This window comes from Rhipicephalus sanguineus, chromosome 6, assembly GCF_013339695.2.
Source record: "Rhipicephalus sanguineus isolate Rsan-2018 chromosome 6, BIME_Rsan_1.4, whole genome shotgun sequence".
In the NCBI taxonomy this organism is placed as follows: Eukaryota; Metazoa; Arthropoda; class Arachnida; order Ixodida; family Ixodidae; genus Rhipicephalus; species Rhipicephalus sanguineus.
In genome coordinates this window covers 158196927-158217441 of record NC_051181.1, presented here as the reverse complement: position 1 = coordinate 158217441, position 20515 = coordinate 158196927, and the positions used below count along the sequence as shown (strand labels likewise).

The 20515-nt window shown below is 42.8% G+C and overlaps 1 protein-coding gene across 4 annotated transcripts in view; it reads left to right on the top strand.

Annotated features, from left to right (window-relative positions):
• Window positions 1–20515, top strand: part of LOC119396879 (serrate RNA effector molecule homolog) — a 66572-nt gene that overhangs the window by 21416 nt on the left and 24641 nt on the right. For 2 of the 4 annotated variants that reach the window (XM_049417265.1, XM_049417266.1), the window contains exons 2-7: window positions 829–953; window positions 3457–3561; window positions 5695–5871; window positions 9920–10093; window positions 18736–18905; window positions 19753–19855. In XM_049417265.1, the coding sequence (XP_049273222.1) occupies window positions 829–953; window positions 3457–3561; window positions 5695–5871; window positions 9920–10093; window positions 18736–18905; window positions 19753–19855 (854 nt within the window). Of the gene's footprint in view, window positions 1–319; window positions 408–828; window positions 954–3456; window positions 3562–5694; window positions 5872–9919; window positions 10094–18735; window positions 18906–19752; window positions 19856–20515 lie in introns of those variants that run through there. The other 2 variants (XM_037664233.2, XM_049417267.1) reach the window with 2 other exon arrangements.

Here is a 20515-nt window from a genome sequence, read left to right as displayed (position 1 = left end):
GCGCCAACGCCGCTTTGCGACTGCGCCACGAACCTTCTGAACGCTACGTCAGTCTTACGTCATCACAACCTCCAAGATTGTAAAAAAGACTGCAATCTCGGAGTCTATGACGTCACGCAACGTCACTTTTGAAACGTCAGAAACGTTACTGGCGTCGCTAGCAACGGCTAGCAGTGCGCAGCAATCAACATTCTTGAAGTTTGACTTTAACAGAAACCATAAAATAACTTTTGTAAATTGTAATTTGTTTTTTATTGAATTTTTCTGTGTCGATTTTTTTTTTCAATGTTATTCTACCCGTTCTACCGGCTGCACCTGGCTACGTGTACGTAGCCACGAAGCCCGTTTAGTAGCCACCTGAAAAGTCGTAGAAGTTGCGCGCCCGTTCGCCGTGGTCTTGCGTTGAGGTTTGTGTCTAATTTCGTATGCTTTACTTTTCAGTTCAACTGCACGCGCGTTGTTTTTGTGTTCTAGAATCGCTTGACGCAGCTCTACATCCTACAACGCATATATGAAGTCGGTAGCTTAGCGGTGCCTGCGCGGCACATTGTGGCCTCGAACAACCGCGAGCGGAAAGAAAATGGCTCCGGCGAGGCGCTTTCGGTCGCCTGAAACGAACACCGCAACTCTTTCGTGATTGTGGTTGCACGATAATGTGCATTCTAAATTCACACGAAAATTCGAACTTGCTTTTTGTTCTTTCGTTTCGAAATCATGCGCCACGTATAAGTGTCTTTTACGAACGATAAGCCAGCGTAATGTAGCGGCGCAAGTCGCGCGGCTCTGTGTATTCGAATCGACGGTACAATTGTTCATCCCCCATTTCAGAACATGGGAGACAGTGACGACGAGTACGACAGGCGGCGTGGGAGGGACAAGTTTCGTCGAGAACGGAGTGACTACCAGGAACGTCGGGATGATCGCAGCCGCGGACGGGACGATTGGCCAGAACGGTAAGCTCGTGTGTTTCCAGCGTCTTTGAAGCGTACGCGAAACTCCTGCATGCGTTCAAAAAAACCTCGACGCTGTTCCACCAAACTAGCGATTTTCTGCTCGGTCTTAGACCCTCAGAGAAGCCGCTTGGAATAAGTTGAAGTAGCCATTCGAGCTTGTAAATACCCCAAGTGCCATTGGGACGAAAGAAAAAAAAAAGCAACATATCTTGGATGTGCAGCAAAATCTGATATGTTTATGTGCTGTTGTAGCGGTCTGTGAAAATTCGGCGACAGCGTAAGCGCGCTTCGTAGTGCACTTTAACAAGTTCGCCTTTCTGCGCATCTCATTTATAAATTGTTTCTCTTTCAAGGACACTATTTCTCTTGTAATTTTAATAACGACGTATCTGCCACATTTGATGGGATTATTAGCTCAAAATGTCGTAAGTACCAGATGCCCACCAGCCAAATTACCCACTTCATTCGACTCTTGTGTTTTCACAGACATGGTGTTCATTTAGAGCGATGAAGGGTAGTGTTTTTGTTACATTATCTGCCTGGCATTCAAGTAGTGCTAGTCTGTGCATCTTTCTATCCCACCAACCAATGAAATTTTCTTTCTGTACATGACTTCTTGCTTCATAAAGCTTGCTTTTGTATAATACCCGTGCCACACGGGCACAGAAAATGACATTCGGTAGTGAAGGCATTCAGTTCCCGAGTGACATTTTTTCGGCGGTGCTGCTACACGTCCAAACTGAATGACATTTGACTTGATGATGTCGATCGCAGCATCTTCTGTAGTGAGCAATTGTTGAGTAGTTATAAAAAAATAAACATGCGTTTACAAGCTTCATATACCTCCGAGAATAATTAAATGTAGAAATAAGCATATTACACTGCCGTAAGCTTGAGTTCGTTGCTTTGTTTCACGAGGTTGTAGCTGAACGTAGCAACCTAAGCCAACACTAGTCCGATCCACAGCGTAAAAAGCAATTGGCGCCTGTCGCATCCAAAATACAGCGTTTGAAGCACTTGTGTAAGTGATTAGTGTAAATAAAAGTCGTGAAAACTTTATTTTTAGCTGAATAGGATGTTGTTTTATATAATTTAGGTATATCGCACTTCGCCAGCTGTGCCGTCTAGAGTATGCATTTCTCAGTCGAATGAGTTCTGGCGATGGCATTAGGTGACGAATGGCATTTTGGTGAATGCCATTTCGTTCATCCGTGTGGCACCGCGCGAGTGGCATTAAATCTGAAGGCATTAGGAGGCAAATGCCATTTTCTGTGCCCATGTGGCACGGGTATAACATACAAAGTCAAAATTTTCCTACAATGCACCATCAATGGATAATGGCTACTGAGTGGGCTAATACGAACTCGTCCTCTAATGATTCCTGATGCACCAGCAGGTGTACCGAGTCGGTATTGGTTTTTAGGAGTCGTTTTTTCAGAAGGGCATTTTTTAGTACGACATTGTGAGTGAGATAACATGGGATAGGATAATGTAATTATTTTGTAAGGTCTTGCATGGTTTATAGAACTAAAGGTACAGTACACGGTTGGGCAAGTATGAAGAGGCATTTAATGCAACTTCAATACAATGATGCCAGCCTTCTGAAGTACATAAAAGAATAGAATATACAGAGGGAAAACTCACCATGTAAGGACATTGAGTGACATTCACCCAATCTCAACATTGATACCCAGGTTACTGGTTCACTGTAGCAATCCGAAGATCATCCGAGCGATTGTATTCACTCATGTTGGTGTTGCTCTGAAGCCAAACTGGAAGCCTACGATATTAGTCAAGTGGAGGGCACATACATTCGACAGCCTATAAGAGGGAAGTAGGTTCCTCCTCTCCTGAAATATTCATGTGGTCCATTAGCACTCGTATCTAAGCGCACATCTCTCTTTAAAGCTGGGAACAAGATCCCTGCTCCCCAAGTTCTTGTTTATCAGGCGGGGAAGCCAAACATCAGGAGGTGTGAGAGAGTTTGAGGTTCTTCACAGATTCTATCCAATTCTTTTCCTTCTCTCATTTTTGTAAGTATTCTGAGTATCACTTTGTGTACTGAGTGGGTACTGGCTCCGAGTGAGTGACAATACAAAATATAATCAAGTCAAAACATTGCTAAGTTATATTGGCCCATGTCTAAAATGCATGCATTGCACTCAGAGCGATCAACAACTTTGAATGAAGCAATTGCTTGAACTCGAGGAGTGTGTGTTGAGGGACTAGTTGGTATGACATATTATGAAAAGTTAAACTGCGCTCAGTACGAGACACCAGAGTAGAAGCAGACAAAACGAATGCTGCGTTCGTCCTGTCTGCTTCTACTCTGGTGTCTCGTCCTAAGCACAGTTTAAGTTTTCACAATTGCTTGAATGTCTCAAGTTATTTAATTTTAATAATCGTTCACTTAATTTTTATTTAGCTTTGAGTGCATTTCTTGGATAACACATACATGTGCTGTATTGAAAGTCAAATCAACAGTCGAGGTCACTCCTTGCAGCCGCCGTGATTATCGGGACTATGATGTGCGGCGGAGCCGAAGTGACCGTTATAGTCCAGCAAGGCACGATATGAGTCCCCCTGTGAAGCGGATGCGGCGAGACTGGTGAGTCCGTCAGTTTATGAGCACACCTTTTGCCTGCCTACTTACGAGCACAACATTGTGTGCCTGCATGGTTTGGAAAACTACTATCTGCATACTTTCTAAATGCCTGGCTTTTGTATCTTATAACACAAAGATTATTTTTACTACTTCGTCTTCCTGTGGCACTTCGTTTCATATTTGTTAAATCTTGGGGAAAGTATTGTCTCTCCTGCTTTTGCTCAGCTGCTATTGGTTGCATGGTGCTGGCATTGTGCATGAAATGCTGCGTGTAATTGGTGTTGGTGTGGATGGTGTTGGCACAAATTATTTATTTGCTATTTGACTTTTCATTAAGCATGCTTGGCTTGAATGCTACAAGATATAACTGAGCAGGCAGTGGAGGTGCTAAGCTTAAGAAGGCACAATATACTTGTTGTGGCCCTGTTTCAATAGCTAATCAGAACAAACACTGTTCAATTCTGAATAGATAGGGCTCAAGTTTGTGAATGGGCCACCCATGGAATTGTTCTGAGGGGGTAAACGACATTTACCATACAAGTTTTCCTGAGCGGGGGTGGGGGAGGGGTGGGTGGGGGGGGGGGATAGCTAGTGCATAATCTTTCCAGTATAGCATTTACATAGCAGTGGTTGTAAATGCATTTTCGGAACACTCTGGAGGTCACGTTCTGGCGCTGTCATGAAGATGACACATCAGTTATGATATAGAGCCCCTACTTTTCTCTTTTACATGACATGGTATCTGATTTGAAGCATTGTTGCAATGCAGTGCATCAACCAAAGTAACCATATCATGCTACCTCATGTCTGTGGAGCATCACTTGTGGGTCAGGTTCTATTGAAAGCACAAAGCTCTAACCTTTGGTGACACATACACCCGCATATTTACTGACCATTGTGGCTTCATGCCTTGCGAGCTGCAGAGCAGTATCCGTTGCCCCAAGTAAATCTGACATGCTAATCTCGCTCATGCAAATCTCCAAAAGGGCACAAAGGACCGGGCAAAAAAACAAGACAGTATTGCGCAAGTTGATGACAGCTTTACTCAACTCCATTGGTAGCCGACGCTGTTAGAAGGCCTGGTCCGAGGTGGCACAGAAATAAGAGGCTCACATACCGAAAACAAAAACAGAGTGGGCGCCACTAGCACATCTACATTGGAGGAGGGCTGTTTACAATGCAGCCCGTAGGGTCAGTGGGTGCCATGTAGGGAAATCTGTCTGCGTTAACCTCCACTGAGTGTGGATCAGTGTAGTATGATCGTGAATGATCCCAAAGGATATCTCTTTGGCTTAGCATTCCGAAGGGAGCAACACGAAGTATGCTTTCACCATAGGTTCAGGCACTGAGACGATCTCATGTGCGAGAAAGAAACAGATGGAAAGACAGGGCGGTTAGTCATTTCTTAGACCGGCTGACTACTGTGCACTGGGGAAGGGGTGTACGGGAAATCAAAGAGAAGAGAGAGGAGATGGCACAGAAAAAGAAAAAAAAAGTAAAAAGGAAAGGAGAAGGAGATGATCTCAAGTTCTAGCACTACCAGAAAGGGCTCGCAGACGAGGTAAAAAGTGTTTAGCACACACCTCATGCAGTCATGGAAAGGCCTCCTATGTGCTAGCTATCTGCCATTTACACCATGCATGGCTGGGACAGCTAAGAGCATGACTTCCAACAATAGATCTGTGGAAACTTCTCACTGGACCTCCCTGTACAAAGTGACAGGCAAGCGACACAGCAGCTGGGCTGGCGCATCATCTTGTCGTAGACGGAAAGGGAGAGGAGCTGGAACAGCAGAATAGGCAAATACATGCACAAAGGTGGCAATGTGCCACCACAGTCCCTGCAGGCTTCAGCTTTTACACTGACAGTGAGGCAATCCTTCAGTGTAGCATCACCTCAGTCAGCCTTGTTTCTGCACAACACATTTTGGTTGTTTATGTTTAGCTGACCATGTTCACCTGCATTTGATAATTTTGTGATGAGTAAGCAGCTTGAGAAGACTAGCATTATTGCCTATGACATTCAGTGTGCTTGCACTGCCTTAGCATGAGGTTGACACAAGGCATGCACGCCATGGGGACTCGCACATAGTCTGATGCGGTCCTGAGACTTGCTTCTGGCTTCCCATCTTTGTAGGGATGACCGAGGTGGTTACGGTGGCTTTGACGGTGGCGGCTTTCCGGGGGGTGGCCACCACCCGGGCGCAGGCGGCCCCTGGGGTGGCCCCCCACAGGACATGGGTGGCATGGTGCACATGGGTGGGCAGCACGGTGGATACGGACACGGCATGGGCCAAGCTGGGGGTCCACAAAGGTAACCCATGTCACCTGCACCTCGGGAGGAAGCCTTACCTCAAAGAGTTAAATTGACTGAGTGGTAGCGGGGACGTTCTGTTTAGATTTTGATCAAGTTCGTTGTATTCATAAGAAAAAGCAGGTCCTGAAAACAAAGGCCGTATAGCTTAACTCTATTTTGCGTTGCTTTTATTCTGAATTCGCCATCAGCCCTCCCCGATTGGTCAAATTGGATGAAAATTTTCAAGCAACACCCTCTTTTCCTATTGGTCAAACAGCAACTGGAAACCGCAAGAATTCGTGATGGTAAAATAACAAGCATGCAGAGATTGCGCTAAAATATGGCAGACAAATCTGAAAATGTGTGGAATAGTCAATGAGTGCCCCCATTTGAAAAGGGAATGAAAAAATGGCAGCGATTTCCGTTCTGAAAGAAAAGGCGCAGCTCAACAGCCATTGTATAATGACGCAAAATGTGACATCTAAATAAATTTCCACTTGCTGCCAGCAACGAGTACCAAATACCAGAATAATCAGCGGGCAGCCTCCTTCTGTTACGTTTGTAATGAGGTACTGTGCAGATGGTGTGAAAAAGTTTCATCAGCATATTAATGCAGTATGGCGTTCTCAAGCCTTCTGTTGAATCCCATGACTAACAAGCACAATGGGCATGGCTTGGATGATTTTGACCAGTCGCAGAGTGCTTGGCAGATGTAGAATAGAAACAAAATGTAATAGTTACATTATATTGCCCAAGGTGCTTAATCTTGTTTGAACACATCCATGCACTTCCTAGCACAAAGCTCTTCCTTTCATAGAACACGGGAAATTCAACAATATGTTATAACTGGCAGTTATGGCCATTAACAATCTTATAGTGTAGGAGTGGCATTCACTGGTTCAATTTAACCATGGGTCACTTGTGTATCATACCTGACAACATGTGATAGGGCTGGAGCACTTCGCTTATACATTGTTTGTAAAATGCATGTTGCAGGGAAACCGTGTCGCACATTTAAGCATGTGAACTTGATCCACCACACCTGGGTTTAGAGTGCATTGGCTGATTTTCAGTAAAGCCTGCACATTGACAGTATGAAACAGTATTGCGAATAGGAAATCTGCATTGTTAGGCATTGTTGCAGTGACTATGAAATAAACATGCAGTACATACCAGCATTGCATAGTTACTTTTCACCATGCACTATTGTTCTGTTAAACTGGAATCGCATGTTATGTGACTTACACTTGCAATAGGCATTTCAAGGACATGGCACAACCTTTGCTAATGCTTTCATCCAGCCTTTCAAGCAGTGGTCATTGGTGGCTGAAATCTGTAGTGCTGCCAGGCCCACACCACTGTCGATGCAAAACAGGCGACAAGTTCTTTGTTTACTTTGCAAATTTTACATTTAATGTAAGGTAGGGTATGAGCTGCAAAGGCAGAGCAATTTAACATACTTATGTATGTCTCACAGTGCAGCGAAAAAAATTTGTGTGGTTTCTGCAGTCAGTTTAAGGATGCCAGCAAGACAGGCAGGCTGGGAACATGCAGTGGGTTAGGGAGAAGGAAATTCTTCATCCACTGAGCTTTTGTTTGCACAAAAGATGAATCAGCTTTGTAGTCATGACTGAAAAGCGTGATCAGTTGATCAGCAATCTTCGTAAAGCGTGATCAGTTGATCAGCAATCTTCGTAATTTCCATTGTACATTTTAGGTAAATTGAGTCTAATTCCAAGGAGAGATGTGTCTACAGACTTCAACACGAATGCACAGTCTGACACCATCAGCGCATCTCGTGAAGGGCAACATTGTGCATTAGACAATATGCCAATTGAATTAAAGCTGTTTTTCGCGTACTGTGCATTTACAGGGACAGGACAGCATTGATGACGAGGAAGCTGTGCAAAGCTGTACACTTGCAGAGGCAGTGGATACCTTCCATTGTGGATGCCTTCAGGCACTTGTCGCATTGCTCAATCTGCTCTATGTTTTGTTGGACAAGCTTCCAAGTGGTGGAGTGTAGGTGCAGGAGCTTACAGCACATGCTGAGTTGTGCCTCCACTTGTTGTGCGAGTGGAGCGAGATTCAAAATTCAGCTTGCTAAAACTGTCTGATCATATGATGCCAACAGCCAATAAAATATAAGGAAGGTATGGAGTAAATTACTTGTCTTCATGTAATTAAGATGTAGAAATATATTTTTTATATTTCAGTTATAAACTCTCCCCTCTCCCTTCTAGTCATAGTGTTGGAGTTGGCATCTTTGCTGCACATCTGTGTGGTTTGAGACTTGTACAGTTGAAACATAAGTTGTGCTGTTTAGGAGAGGGCCTACTGAGATGAACGAAGACGAATAGACTATACCACATTTGGAGCACGTACACATTTAACCCTGCTGGCACCATTGTACTGCACTCCTTGACACTTTACTGCTGTACTTGGATACTAGGCAACATTGAGGACAGTGCAGAAGGAATGCCACCATTCAATCCTTTTTAAAAATAAAATAAAAAAAGTATGGGTTTGTGCTGGGCCAGGTGCATATGGGCCACATTTCTTTCTGTCCACATCTATGCATTTCCAGTTTGTTACTAAAAAACCTTGTCTTATTAATGTTCCCGTAACAAGCTAACAACTACTATTACTGGCACTCACTGCTGCAGCACTAGTGTATTGAAACTCATGAAATTGCTTGGCCTTTTGGCATCTAAGAGACTGCAATACGCATTAGTCTGTCACCACTGTGCTGCTCAGTGATGTGGATTACAATTCAGTCCAGTGCTACGTCATTTGGACATATTCAAGTTGTTATTTTCTCATCCCTTTTTATCGTCCTGATCTGTTTTTATTGTTTCTCCTATTTCTTGTGTTTCCTTTTGTGTCTCCATGCTCTTGCATATTAGCTTTATAAATTCCTTCCATCTGTATGTTTAAGCACGTTGATAGAATCCATTAAGAGTACACAGTTTAAAAATGTATTGCTACTTAATTTCACTTTACCTTGTAGTCATGCAGTGGATCAATTTTCTTTTTACAGTGTTCAGGATGCACATGTTGCCAAAATCTGGGCCTTTTTCACATTTAAGGTTTCATCATGCTGTACTGTGTAACTACTCTTATACAAAGCCACATAGCTTGGGTCCATTGCTTGTTTCATAGGCATGTGGCACATCTTGTGTGATGGTGGTGCAGTTTACAGATGGTTGAAACTTTGTGTTATCCCGCAGCGACTTTTGTTTTCTTTTTGAAAGGCTTAAGGGGGGACGAGGGTCTTAAAATAGCAAAAAATCGTAAAAATTGTCAACTTTTGGAAATCACTATTTCAGGTATTTGTAGTCCAAATTATGCTCTGGAAAAATACTATGTTATGGCAAAATGGCCTTTCTTTTTCTTACATGCTCAAAAAATTAAATTTAAAATGTTTTTAAATCTTGAAACGCGATTTTCTCAGCATTGTTATTTTTGTGAAGTGAATCTGCCTTACGGAAGTTTTGAGGAGGTTTCTATGAACATATTTAAACAAACTTGGTATCATTTTTTTCAGCAGCACCTAAACTACAGGCTAAAGCTTTTCTTTTTTTCTGAACATCGATGCAATTGTAATTATTTGATAAGTACCAGCTAATTACTGGAAGCTAACTTTTACCTTCCAAGTTTGAAAATTATTTCTGATCAAAGAAACAGCTCTTTTGAAATCTAATTTGCTTTAGCCTGTGAGGTGGACCTTTTAGAAGAGCCACGTAGTCCTGAAAAGTAACTTTTTGTATTCTAAGTTACCATAACGACCCGTAAGGAATTACCTATTTACAATGAGGAAATTTGTCATAACTTCCTTTCTAAATGAAATATTTGAAATATGTTTGCAGATTTGAAATCTCCGTTCAATTATACACATGCACGCCAGTTTTCATTAAGATAGGACAATAAATAAAAAAAATTTTTTCGAGACCCTCATCCCCCCTTAAGATGTCGCTGTTACCGGAGTGTAGTCTTTACATGAGTTTCTAGGATGTTTGAACAAGCTGAACAATCTCTGCAACTTTTTGTTTTTATGCTGCCACAGGGAACCCGAAGCAGGCCTTACACAGCCGCCCATGATGACGTTCAAGCAATTCCTTGGCTCTCAGGATGACAGCATTGATGACCAGGAAGCCGTGCGCAAGTACAATGAGTACAAGATGGACTTCAGGCGTCAACAGCTTAACGAGTTCTTTGTCAATCACAAAGAGGAAGAGTGGTAGGTGTTCCTTGACTCCTGTTCTTACTGCTAGTGTACCTGTGACCCCCAATAAACCATAGCTGTGGCCTATTTTGCCTAGTTGTATGTCACTCTAGAGAAGAGGGAAGCTAATTTCTTTACTGGATGTAGGCAGAGTTTTTTTGCCCAAGTGTTGACAGAGCAAGCACATTTAGCGAAATATTTTACAAAAACCCATTCCTGCATGTTTATTCGTCTACTTCTTTTCTCCTGTTTTTCAATATTGAGGAGGTGTGTCAACTGTTATAGTGCTCTCGGCACTACTCTGAGCTAATCTATAGAAGTTATTCCTCCTTGCAATTATGTGACCATTGGATTAACTGTCAGGCTCACAGTGAAACCTCTGCTCCAGACTTTTAAAAACTCTATGCCCCTGCAACTACCATTTGTCACCCGAGTATCTTCATTGCTTGCAAGTTTGAAAACTCCTAAAACCGGCGACAGGCTGCAATGAAAAAAAAAAGAATTCTTTTTTTTTTTTTTTCAAGAAACGCATCACCTTGAAGAGGTTTCACTGTACACGAAATTCAATTTCATGTGTTTAATGATCCAGCTAAGTCTCTTATATAAGGCATGAAAAAGCGGGCTGATTTTGCTCTTTTCTTTTTTTTTCAAACTCTTGCTTTCTTCGTAACACTTAATCTTTCCTAATTTCCTTCGTGTGATTGCCACCCATCTGATTGTCACCTGGCGCTCTTCCTTTCAGCCCAAAAGAAGGATGCGCTCTTTGCGCTCCGATTGCACTTAGCTGGTTGAGGGTGCGCTGTGCACAAGGCAGTGCTCTTAGGCGAACACAGTGGTCAGGCTAGCTTGACAGGCGCGTCCCCATGTCCGATAGCTTCCTTTTTGATCGGTCAGGGCATGCAACCCACCATCGGTGGCTGCGCTTTGGGCATTTACGCAACCGGTGCGCGCAACCGGACACTAAAAAAGCCCAGTCTGCAGAAGGTGAGGAACCTATTTTTGTTGGTGTGCATTGCAGGGGGTGCAGAACGGGGAACAGGGGCTGCTTCTTACTACTTCTTTTGTGCCCATTCACTGTTGCTCTTATGGTTGTATTTTTATGCGCATGCTGGATGGGGGAGACTCGCGGGCAGTGTTGAGGTGTACTCTATCAGCGAAAAGTCTCAAAGCCACTGTACTGTAACACAAGAGTACAAGGGGCACTTTCTGCCAGAACTCTCAGGATGTTTGTAATGCCAAGCTCTGTAATATTTTAAAATACCCCTGGGCTCAAAGCTGATAGCAGTGACACCTCTCAAAGTGTTCACTGAGTGACATTCCGTGGCGGTTGCTGAAAAGAAATATTGTAACCAAGCATCTATGGTGTCTGCTTGGATGTTGTACACTGAAAGTGTGTTTACCAGGCAGCTCCTTGTCATAAGGAACACCAAACAGTGTTCTTGAGGAGAGTGTTTACAAATGGAAAAGCTCAGGCCTTTGCTGATCCACAATAAAGTTTCTTCTCCATCTCAGTCAAGTCAGTGATCCTGAAGTCGAGATCCCCATGTAAATGCAAGGGTAAAAGCTTCGACAATGAATATTGTGCCTTTCACGCATTAGGATCGCAATTGCTGTGGGCTTCAGTGCACAGTCTGAATGCAGCTTTGGTCACAGTGGCTTTGGAGCTTTTGCTTGTGTATTTGACTCATATGTATGCATTTCGCCTTGCTTGAGCTCAGGAAAATTAAAAACTAGACACCATCAAAATAGGAAAGGGGGTATTGTGTAAGAGTCCACTAAGTTGACTGTCCATTTCAGCACATCATTTGACGATGATTCAACAGAACCTGAGAGTGACTTCAGAATGGGGCATAGCGCTAACACACACGGACGAGGAAGAGACAACAGGACAAGCGCTAACTTTCAACTGATTGTTTATTAGTGTTAGCGCTATGCCCCATTCTGAAGCATATAACCAAATAGCCCAAAAATCCACGTTGACTGAGAGTGACGATTGGCACCAGGCTAGCTCTCTCACTCTACGCAGTGAACACCTGCTGGATAGGCAGTGCACTTACCATACTCCTACAAAATACCCCCATAGCAAGTATAACATAGTAATACTGTTCCATCTGTTTCTCAAAATGCTATGTGAGTGATTGAGAAGGTATGTAGTCCAACACAAACAGCTGCAGTTGCTACATGTAGTGGTTCGACTTGTAGCAATGTAATGCGTCATTTTGTCCCACTGAAATGTTATACAAGGCATGGACATCTGCAAGTTACTGCAAGCTGCATCAGTTGTGTCATTTTTGGCTGAAAACTTGTATAAGGTTGCTATATTACATGTTTGTTGAGAAGCGGAAGTCAGTGGAGTGTGTTATTACTTTCTCAGGAAAATTTGAAAAACTTGACATTGAATTGACTCCAGACCTTAGCTCTCACAACTGTATGCAATTAAGCTCTGCTATAACAAATATAATTGTTCTAGGGGGATTGTCGCTACTGGGTGATTCCACGTAAGATCGAACAAACGATGGCTGGTCGACCTCTCAAATTTATTTCAAAATTTTATATATTAATGCCTGATGAGTGGAAAGAAGAGATCCGCAATTTGTTTTGCCGCCAAAAATTTTTTCGAACCACAGGAAATCAATAATGACGAAGAGGTGGAGTGGAGCGCTCATCCGCTCTGCTGTTTTGGCCAACTTTCGTTATGAATTGCACAAAATATATTAAAGTTAGGTAGCTGAAATTTCTTTAGCTAAATATATGCATGTTTTTGCTTCTGCTCAGGTATTTTTAGTTTTTATGTGTAGTGTAGATGTTTTTATAAAAAACCTCAAAAATGGCCCAATCGGCAAAATTTTCTTTACTTTGAAGGTCTTTATCTCAAGAACGTCTTGTAGCAGAGGTACAAAAATTCCGCATTACGTTCTTCGCATGCGTATCTACCAAACTGCCAAATCTTGTATTTATATAACTTTTCAGTAAAGAGATATAATCGGGCGAAGTTCAAGAAAACACCGAACATTGAAAACTTCTGACGACAATTAAAAAAAAAACCCCATTTTTTAAATTTCTTAAACTTTGTCCACTTATTCTCCTCCACATCAGCTTTCACAATCATTAAAAACATGTTGCATAATGTCGTTGCACTAATAGTTACGGCCCCTCCAATGAGACCCTTAGGCAAGGATGGGCAATTCCGACTTCTTGCCCAGCAAGTGTATAAAATGCAGGCAGGATTGAATTTCGTTTTATTAAAAGGTCAGCAGGTACCTAAAAACGTGTCGCCGGCACTGAAGACGTTAATTTTGAAATTATTTGGTCACTGCAGCGGCCACGAGCGTGGAGCTACCGAGTAGGCGCGCGCGCACCCGAGATGCTCGTTGTAAGAGACGGCGCAGTGAGAGCTCGTTCTCGCGTCCTCAGACCGATTGAGTTCGAAACAGCAACACCTCTCGGGTGACTTGAACGCACGTGCACTGGAGCTTCGCTATTCTATCCGCCCTCTGTTCGCATCTCAGCTAGGCGCTGATAACACGGCGGAGATGGAAGCAAGATGAGAACTCTATAAGGGAGCTATGAGCGCTCGCTTCACGCACGCTGCTGCCAGAGAAACTGCGATGCGCCAGTTGCGATCAGTGGAAATCGTGAACGTGGCGCTCCGGTGGCAAAGCAAAATGTGGAATGTCAAAGAAAAGAAAAGCAAAACTATCGGTAACCGGATGCGCTTGGCTATCTTAGATGTCGGCAGCAGACGGCGTGAACTGGCCGCAGCGTTCGGTGCGCTGTTCACACTTCATTCGGCGCGGATAGTTCTTGTGCTTTGCTCTTACTCTACCCCTCCTGTGCGTCTCATGACGAGAAAGTATAGCTCTGAATGAGTCTATTGTGGAGACTACCTTTCGAAGCACAAGAAGCTTAAAGGAGTACTGACACGAATTTTAAAAAATTTCGGATTGTTGCTCTAAATAAAAATACTGGTGTCGAGAAACGTAAAACGACTATTGTGGTGCCTGGGAATGCATCCTATATATTTTAATTAGCGCCACCTTAAAAAGACACTTTCGGTTTCGATATCGAGGGGGTGGCTTCTCAGTGTCGTTTCATAGCAGTGTGACGTCACGGAGATACAGAAATTCGCGACGTACTAGCGAGAAATCCATCATCTGCTCGTGGTGCAATGGACAACGATGAGTGAATTGTCGTCCAGTGACCCTGACAGTGATTTCTACGATTTAGGCTGCATGCAGGACGCAGAACTCGCGAACTCGGAGGAACTGTCTTGACTTGTCGGGATAATGTCCTTGCAGTGTGCCTGGCTTGCAAATGCTCAGCGACGAAAACTTCAAAGTCAAATTAAAATATTTTATACGTGTTCTCCGACTCCAGTGTGTGGACAGCGTGGACACTGCATACCAACGAAGCAAAAAATGTCCCTTTTGCGATGTCTCAAAATCGTGTCAGTACTCCTTTAATTATTGCAAAGTAGCCAAAATTTCGCAGAGTTACCGACCTAGACATAAATGCTTTCAAGGAACGTTTAACGCCCGAAAGATCAGTGACTGTCAGTGAGACGGACTACTTGTGCTACGCGTGCTTTTGCTACCACTGCAATGAAAGATCTTCACGGAACGCACAGTTTAACGATGACATTCTTATGCCCCCTGAAAAAGAAATCGACGCAATTAACCAGATCACTGCGACTACGGGTGCACGTGCGTTCAAGTCACCCGAGAGGTGTTGCTGTTTCGAACTCAATCTGAGGACGCGAGAACGAGCTCTCACTGCGCCGTCTCTTACAACGAGCATCTCGGGTGCGCGCGCGCCTACTCGGTAGCTCCGCGCTCGTGGCCGCTGCAGTGACCAAATAATTTCAAAATTAACGTCTTCAGTGCCGGCGACACCTTTTTAGGTACCTGCTGACCTTTTAATAAAAAGAGATTCAATCCTGCCTGCATTTTATACACTTGCTGGGCAAGAAGTCGGAATTGCCAATCCTTGCCTCAGGGTCGCATTGGAGGGGCCGTAACTATTAGTGCAACGACATTATGCAACATGTTTTTAATGATTGTGAAAGCTGATGTAGAGGAGAATAAGTGGACAAAGTTTAAGAAATTTAAAAAATGGGTTTTTTTTTTAATTGTCGTCAGAAGTTTTCATTGTTCGGTGTTTTCATGAACTTCGCCCGATTATATCTCTTTACTGAAAAGTTATATAAATACAAGATTTGGCAGTTTGGTAGATACGCATGCGAAGAACGTAATGCGGAATTTTCGTACCTCTGCTACAAGACGTTCTTGAGATAAAGACCTTCAAAGTAAAGAAAATTTTGCCAATTGGGCCATTTTTGAGGTTTTTTATAAAAACATCTACACTACACATAAAAACTAAAAATACCTGAGCAGAAGCAAAAACATGCATATATTTAGCTAAAGAAATTTCAGCTACCTAACTTTAATATATTTTGTGCAATTCATAACGAAAGTTGGCCAAAACAGCAGAGCGGATGAGCGCTCCACTCCACCTCTTCGTCATTATTGATTTCCTGTGGTTCGAAAAAATTTTTGGCGGCAAAACAAATTGCGGATCTCTTCTTTCCACTCATCAGGCAATAATATATAAAATTTTGAAATAAATTTGAGAGGTCGACCAGCCATCGTTTGTTCGATCTTACGTGGAATCACCCTACTGTTAAGTGTTCTCTATTCCTTGCCACTTTGCCGCAGTATTTAGTATGCAGAAACTGCTGGCACAATGAGCGACGTGTTATGTGCCATTACACCTGCTGTACATATGTGACGAGATTTCAGTTCCAAGGTCATTTGATTAAGTATGCATTAGGTCATCCACTCTGAACAGGCCATCATGTGCACCATATAATAACTTTTAACAGTTTTGGTTAGAATAGTCACCAAAGCAGAAGCTTGTGCTACTCTATTGTGAATGTTAAGAGTCAGTATAGACACCAGCAATGCCCATTTAATTGAGTGTCATATTAACACGACCTCTAAACAGGTTTGACGTTAGAAAGTGGGTGCTGTCTGTAGAACATAGTCAAATAATATTCATTTGAAAGCAGGAAGTCCTTTAACTGGGGCTAAGGTCTTGCCTCTCCAGTGGCAACACCTGGTTATCAGAATGGCACAATGGCCAAGCTGCAGAAATGTCGTGCCCTTGCAAAAGAGATAAACTGGCAGGAGAAAAAGACAACTGACCCAAGAAAGGTGACGAAGAAGGCACTTCATTGCAGAAAACCAATTTAACAAATGCTGACAATTCTGGCAGAGCTTACTGTGTTACAAGTGCAGGCTTATTACTAAGCTTGTGCGAATATTCGAGCACTTCGAATATTTGAACAAATATTAAAGTATTCAAATTCGCTTCGATTTTAGTTTAAATTATTGGAAATTTGGGAGTATTTTAAATAAACGAATAGGTGTACACAAGTCTGCATGTAACCCCCCTGCAAAGGTGGTTTCACTGCAGTGGTGCGGTGCTGTACCGTGAATACACCTATCCAGGAAAAATCCACACTGCCGCGAAGCCTCACTTCAAGGTTAAATGAACATACGTATTACCCTCACATCGACTCATCATTTCTTAAGTTTAAAAGCTTGTTATACTGGCTTATATGCTCTAAGCATAGTAAATTTTAAAACTGTAACATATTCTACAGGTTATCACTCGCATTCTACCAAAAGTCAAATTCTGCTACTATTCAAAGTTGCTTCCACTTCCTTTGAACCAAAAAGAATGACATTTGCACGTGCCTTGTTTAAATTTAAAAAGAAATATTGTGCAGGTTAGTTAGGTCATGACAAATATGCTCATTTTTCTTTATAATATATGATATATACTATTCGAATTCGATTCGAAATTATTTGATCAAATCACTATTCGCTTCGAACCTAAAATTTACTATTCGCATAAGCCTACTCATTACAAGTATCGGCTTGTTGCTCAGCAAGAAAGGAAAATGGTGTTACCATGGCATGATGTGCCATTGCACTGTTCCATCGGCCTGAAAGCTTACATAACTTATGTGGTGGCTCTCTCGTACTTCTAATGCTAGAGGCCGATGCTTGTCTAGATTAGAACTAAGATTGCCAGATGGTGGTTCACTATCGCATCACATTGCGCTAGCACTGGCCTGGCTTTCACTGCTCGCTATTGGAGGTGGATAGCTGATATCTTAACGTCAGCTAGCAAGCTTAGACTCACTTACCTGATAAAAACAATGAAAAAAAAATAAAGCACCTTAGAGCTCGAGCTTGATGCAGTCGATGCTGTTTAAGGTTTGAAGAACTGATGCACAAACATTGTTTGAGCGATGCAGGCTGTGACTCGGTATTGGAGGTCATGGTATTAGTATACTGCAAGGTGTCATGCAGTTGACACCAGCAAGGAACGCATTGCACCCGAGTTTAAATGCCTAATTTAAACAGATCTTGCAATATGGCATAACATGTTAGTATTCACGCATGGCTTCACATGAGTAAACCATAAAGCACCAGTTGACATTTGCAAATAGATTGATTATGTCCTCGTCACTGAAGCTCGGTACAGTAATTGTCAATGCTAAGTGATGTATACAAGAACATAATTTATTGTGAGGATAACTGCAAAGGGAAGGGATGTGATAAAAGCATGCAGCAGTTCTTTTGCAGCTGCCTTCACTTTATGTAACTGGACCATTGTTGCAGATTATTGTTTATCAAGTTTGTCAGAGCTCTTGTTACTAACTCCAGAACAAGCTTTTTTGCTGAATATAGCTTAGGATGACCTTAGCTTGTCGTGCCCTTGTCTGTCGTATCATTCTTTGGGACCTTTCATGTTCTCTGTGGTCTGAAAATTTGCATTTCTTACATATATTATTATCATCTTTGTTAGATCTGCTTGAATCCTTGTGCAAAAGCAGATACAGGGAGGAAATATCATAGAGCACAATTGTGCATAACTAATGGAGTATTGTGGTAGAATAGTACTTACTAATAGTGCAGGGGAAAACCGCAAAAGAAAGTCCTTTGCAGAATTTTATGTCACTGTTTGAAATGCAAGTAATGTTGTCATTACTTCACGTTATTCTAAAAGCCTCGCTGAATTATGTTTTTACTTTTTAGGAAGGTTTAGGTAGGGCTGACATCCCGTATGTAATGACAGTTAAAAGGAAGCTTATGTGGAATAAGGAGCCAAGCAGAGCTCTGAGCAAACCTATGCATGTAGCAAAGGGCATGGTTGTGCATGAGCCCAGTGCACAGCTTAACTTTAGTTGCCTAGCATAGGTTGGCGATAGTCATATATTTCTAAAGGCAGAGTAGTATATGAGAGGTGGAGAGTCAGTGACATTCATTATTGTCAACAAAATAAGGGTTGTGCCCTATCCTGCCATATACAGAAATCTGCAGGTTTCTATGCGAAGCAGATGCTTTGCTGCCTTGCACTTTATTGACTGCTAGCTTGAAAGATACCTGTACCATCCTTGCTTGGGCAAACATCCCTACAGCACAGGCACCAGGCAACAATAAGGGCAATGAAAACAAGTGTTGTTCAAGGTAGCATGAGTACTGTTTAGTCCGTAATTATTTCGTGTGTGTTATGCCTCTTGCGTTCCTACTCCACCTACATTTGTCTCTCTCCTACACAACCTTTGCGTATTGTTCCTGAACAAGGTTCAAGTCAAAGTACCATCCAGAAGAGTGTGGCAAGCGCAAGACAGAACAGATGAATGCCCTCAAGCGGCGCCTGGATGCCTTCCTCAAGCTTCACGAGGGTGGATGGGTGGACGCCATCAGCATAGACGTAGAAAAGTCCGATCGCATCGTCAGGTTTCTTGACGCAGGTGACACGCTCTCATTGCCTTGTTTCTCTAGCTCACTGACATCACTTCAGTGGAAATTCACAGGGGGGAGAATAGAGGAGAAATTGTCATCCAGTCACGAGTAGTGGATTTCTCAGAAAACTTAGCAGTTTGAAGAACTTTGAACTGGTCTGGTGATGAAACCGCGAACCAGTGCCTTTTATCCAAGCTAACCAGAAGGCTAACAGAAGGCAAGACTAAGGCCTAAATTAAGTGGCATCTCAAAGGGAACGAACACGGAATACATATAGCAGATATGTTAATCTTAAATCTAAATTCAAACGTTAGTCTGTTTGGCATGCTAAAGCTTTACCAGATGTCACTAGTATCGAATACACATTCTCAACACATGGTACAAGCTGGAACTGTTTTTTCCTTAGTCCGTGTAAACCTATTCTTAGTTCTGATGTTAAACTTGGTTGCATAAGCTTGACAACATGTTTGGCTGGTGCTATTAGAACAACTCTAGCCTTTGCATTCTGGCCTTCAGATTATTGTCAATCAGCTAACTGATTAACAGTTAACTAGTCAGTGCTTCCATTTTATAATGGCTATTAACACTTCCAGTGTTTGCATGTGAAAACACCTGCTTTGTGGACTGTTGCAAGCAGGTGCACAAGGCAGATCCCTCATCATTGCTATTTCTTTTGAGTGGATGCTCAGGCACACTTGCAACAGCCCATCATACATCATGGCACTGTTGTAGAGGTCCACCGCTGTGGGCAAACAAAAGAAAGAAAATGTTGCTTCTCTGCATAGAAGCCCCAACCGCGAAGTGCGCGTGTCTGTTTGGCTACTTGACAATAGAATTGTGTGCTGCCTTTTTCAGTTGTAATCTTGCTGGAAGGTGGCACCGAGTATGACCTCCAGGCATTGGATGAGCCCGTTCAGGAGGACAAGCCTTCCGAAGGGGCCTCATTCTCCAGTGCAAGGTAGGTTCTCTCGCAGAAGGTCCCCGCTTGTAGAGTTAGCAGGTAATTAAAGATTACATACAGTTGGCAATTAATTAAAGGGTACACGTGTACCTCTTAAATGGTACACATACTGCTTGGGGGGGGAGGGGGGGGGGGGGGGGGAGGGGGGAGTGATAGTAACATCGAACTGTAAGGCATTGTTTGTTTGGATAGTTGTGCATTTTGCTACCTGTCACATCTTACGAATATTTTGCCTCCATTGAACCAGCCGGTAGCTAACCTTCGCAACGTATTTGGTTGGCTTGACATAGAGTCGCTATGTAATTGCTTTTGTCCTTGATGGCTTGTTGTACATTAAACAAAAAAAAACATTGCTTGCGAAAAGTGCTCGCCACAGAATACTCGCCACAAGTACTCGCGTGTGTGCAGCCAACACAGTTTCATGCACCGTGTATAACACAAAGAGATGCAGGGTGTCTCCTTAGATCTACGTCTTGCTTTTTTAAAAACTTATTTATTTATTTATTTGCTGCATCTTTGTTGCAGTGGCTCTTTTGCCAGTGCCGTACACTTGTCTCGTTCTGGAGGTTGTCCTATGGTGAATTCCATTGGCAGATACGGAGCACTTCCGGTAGCAGTTTTCCTGCTCCATTTGGAACAAGTCTGTTCCATTGGCAG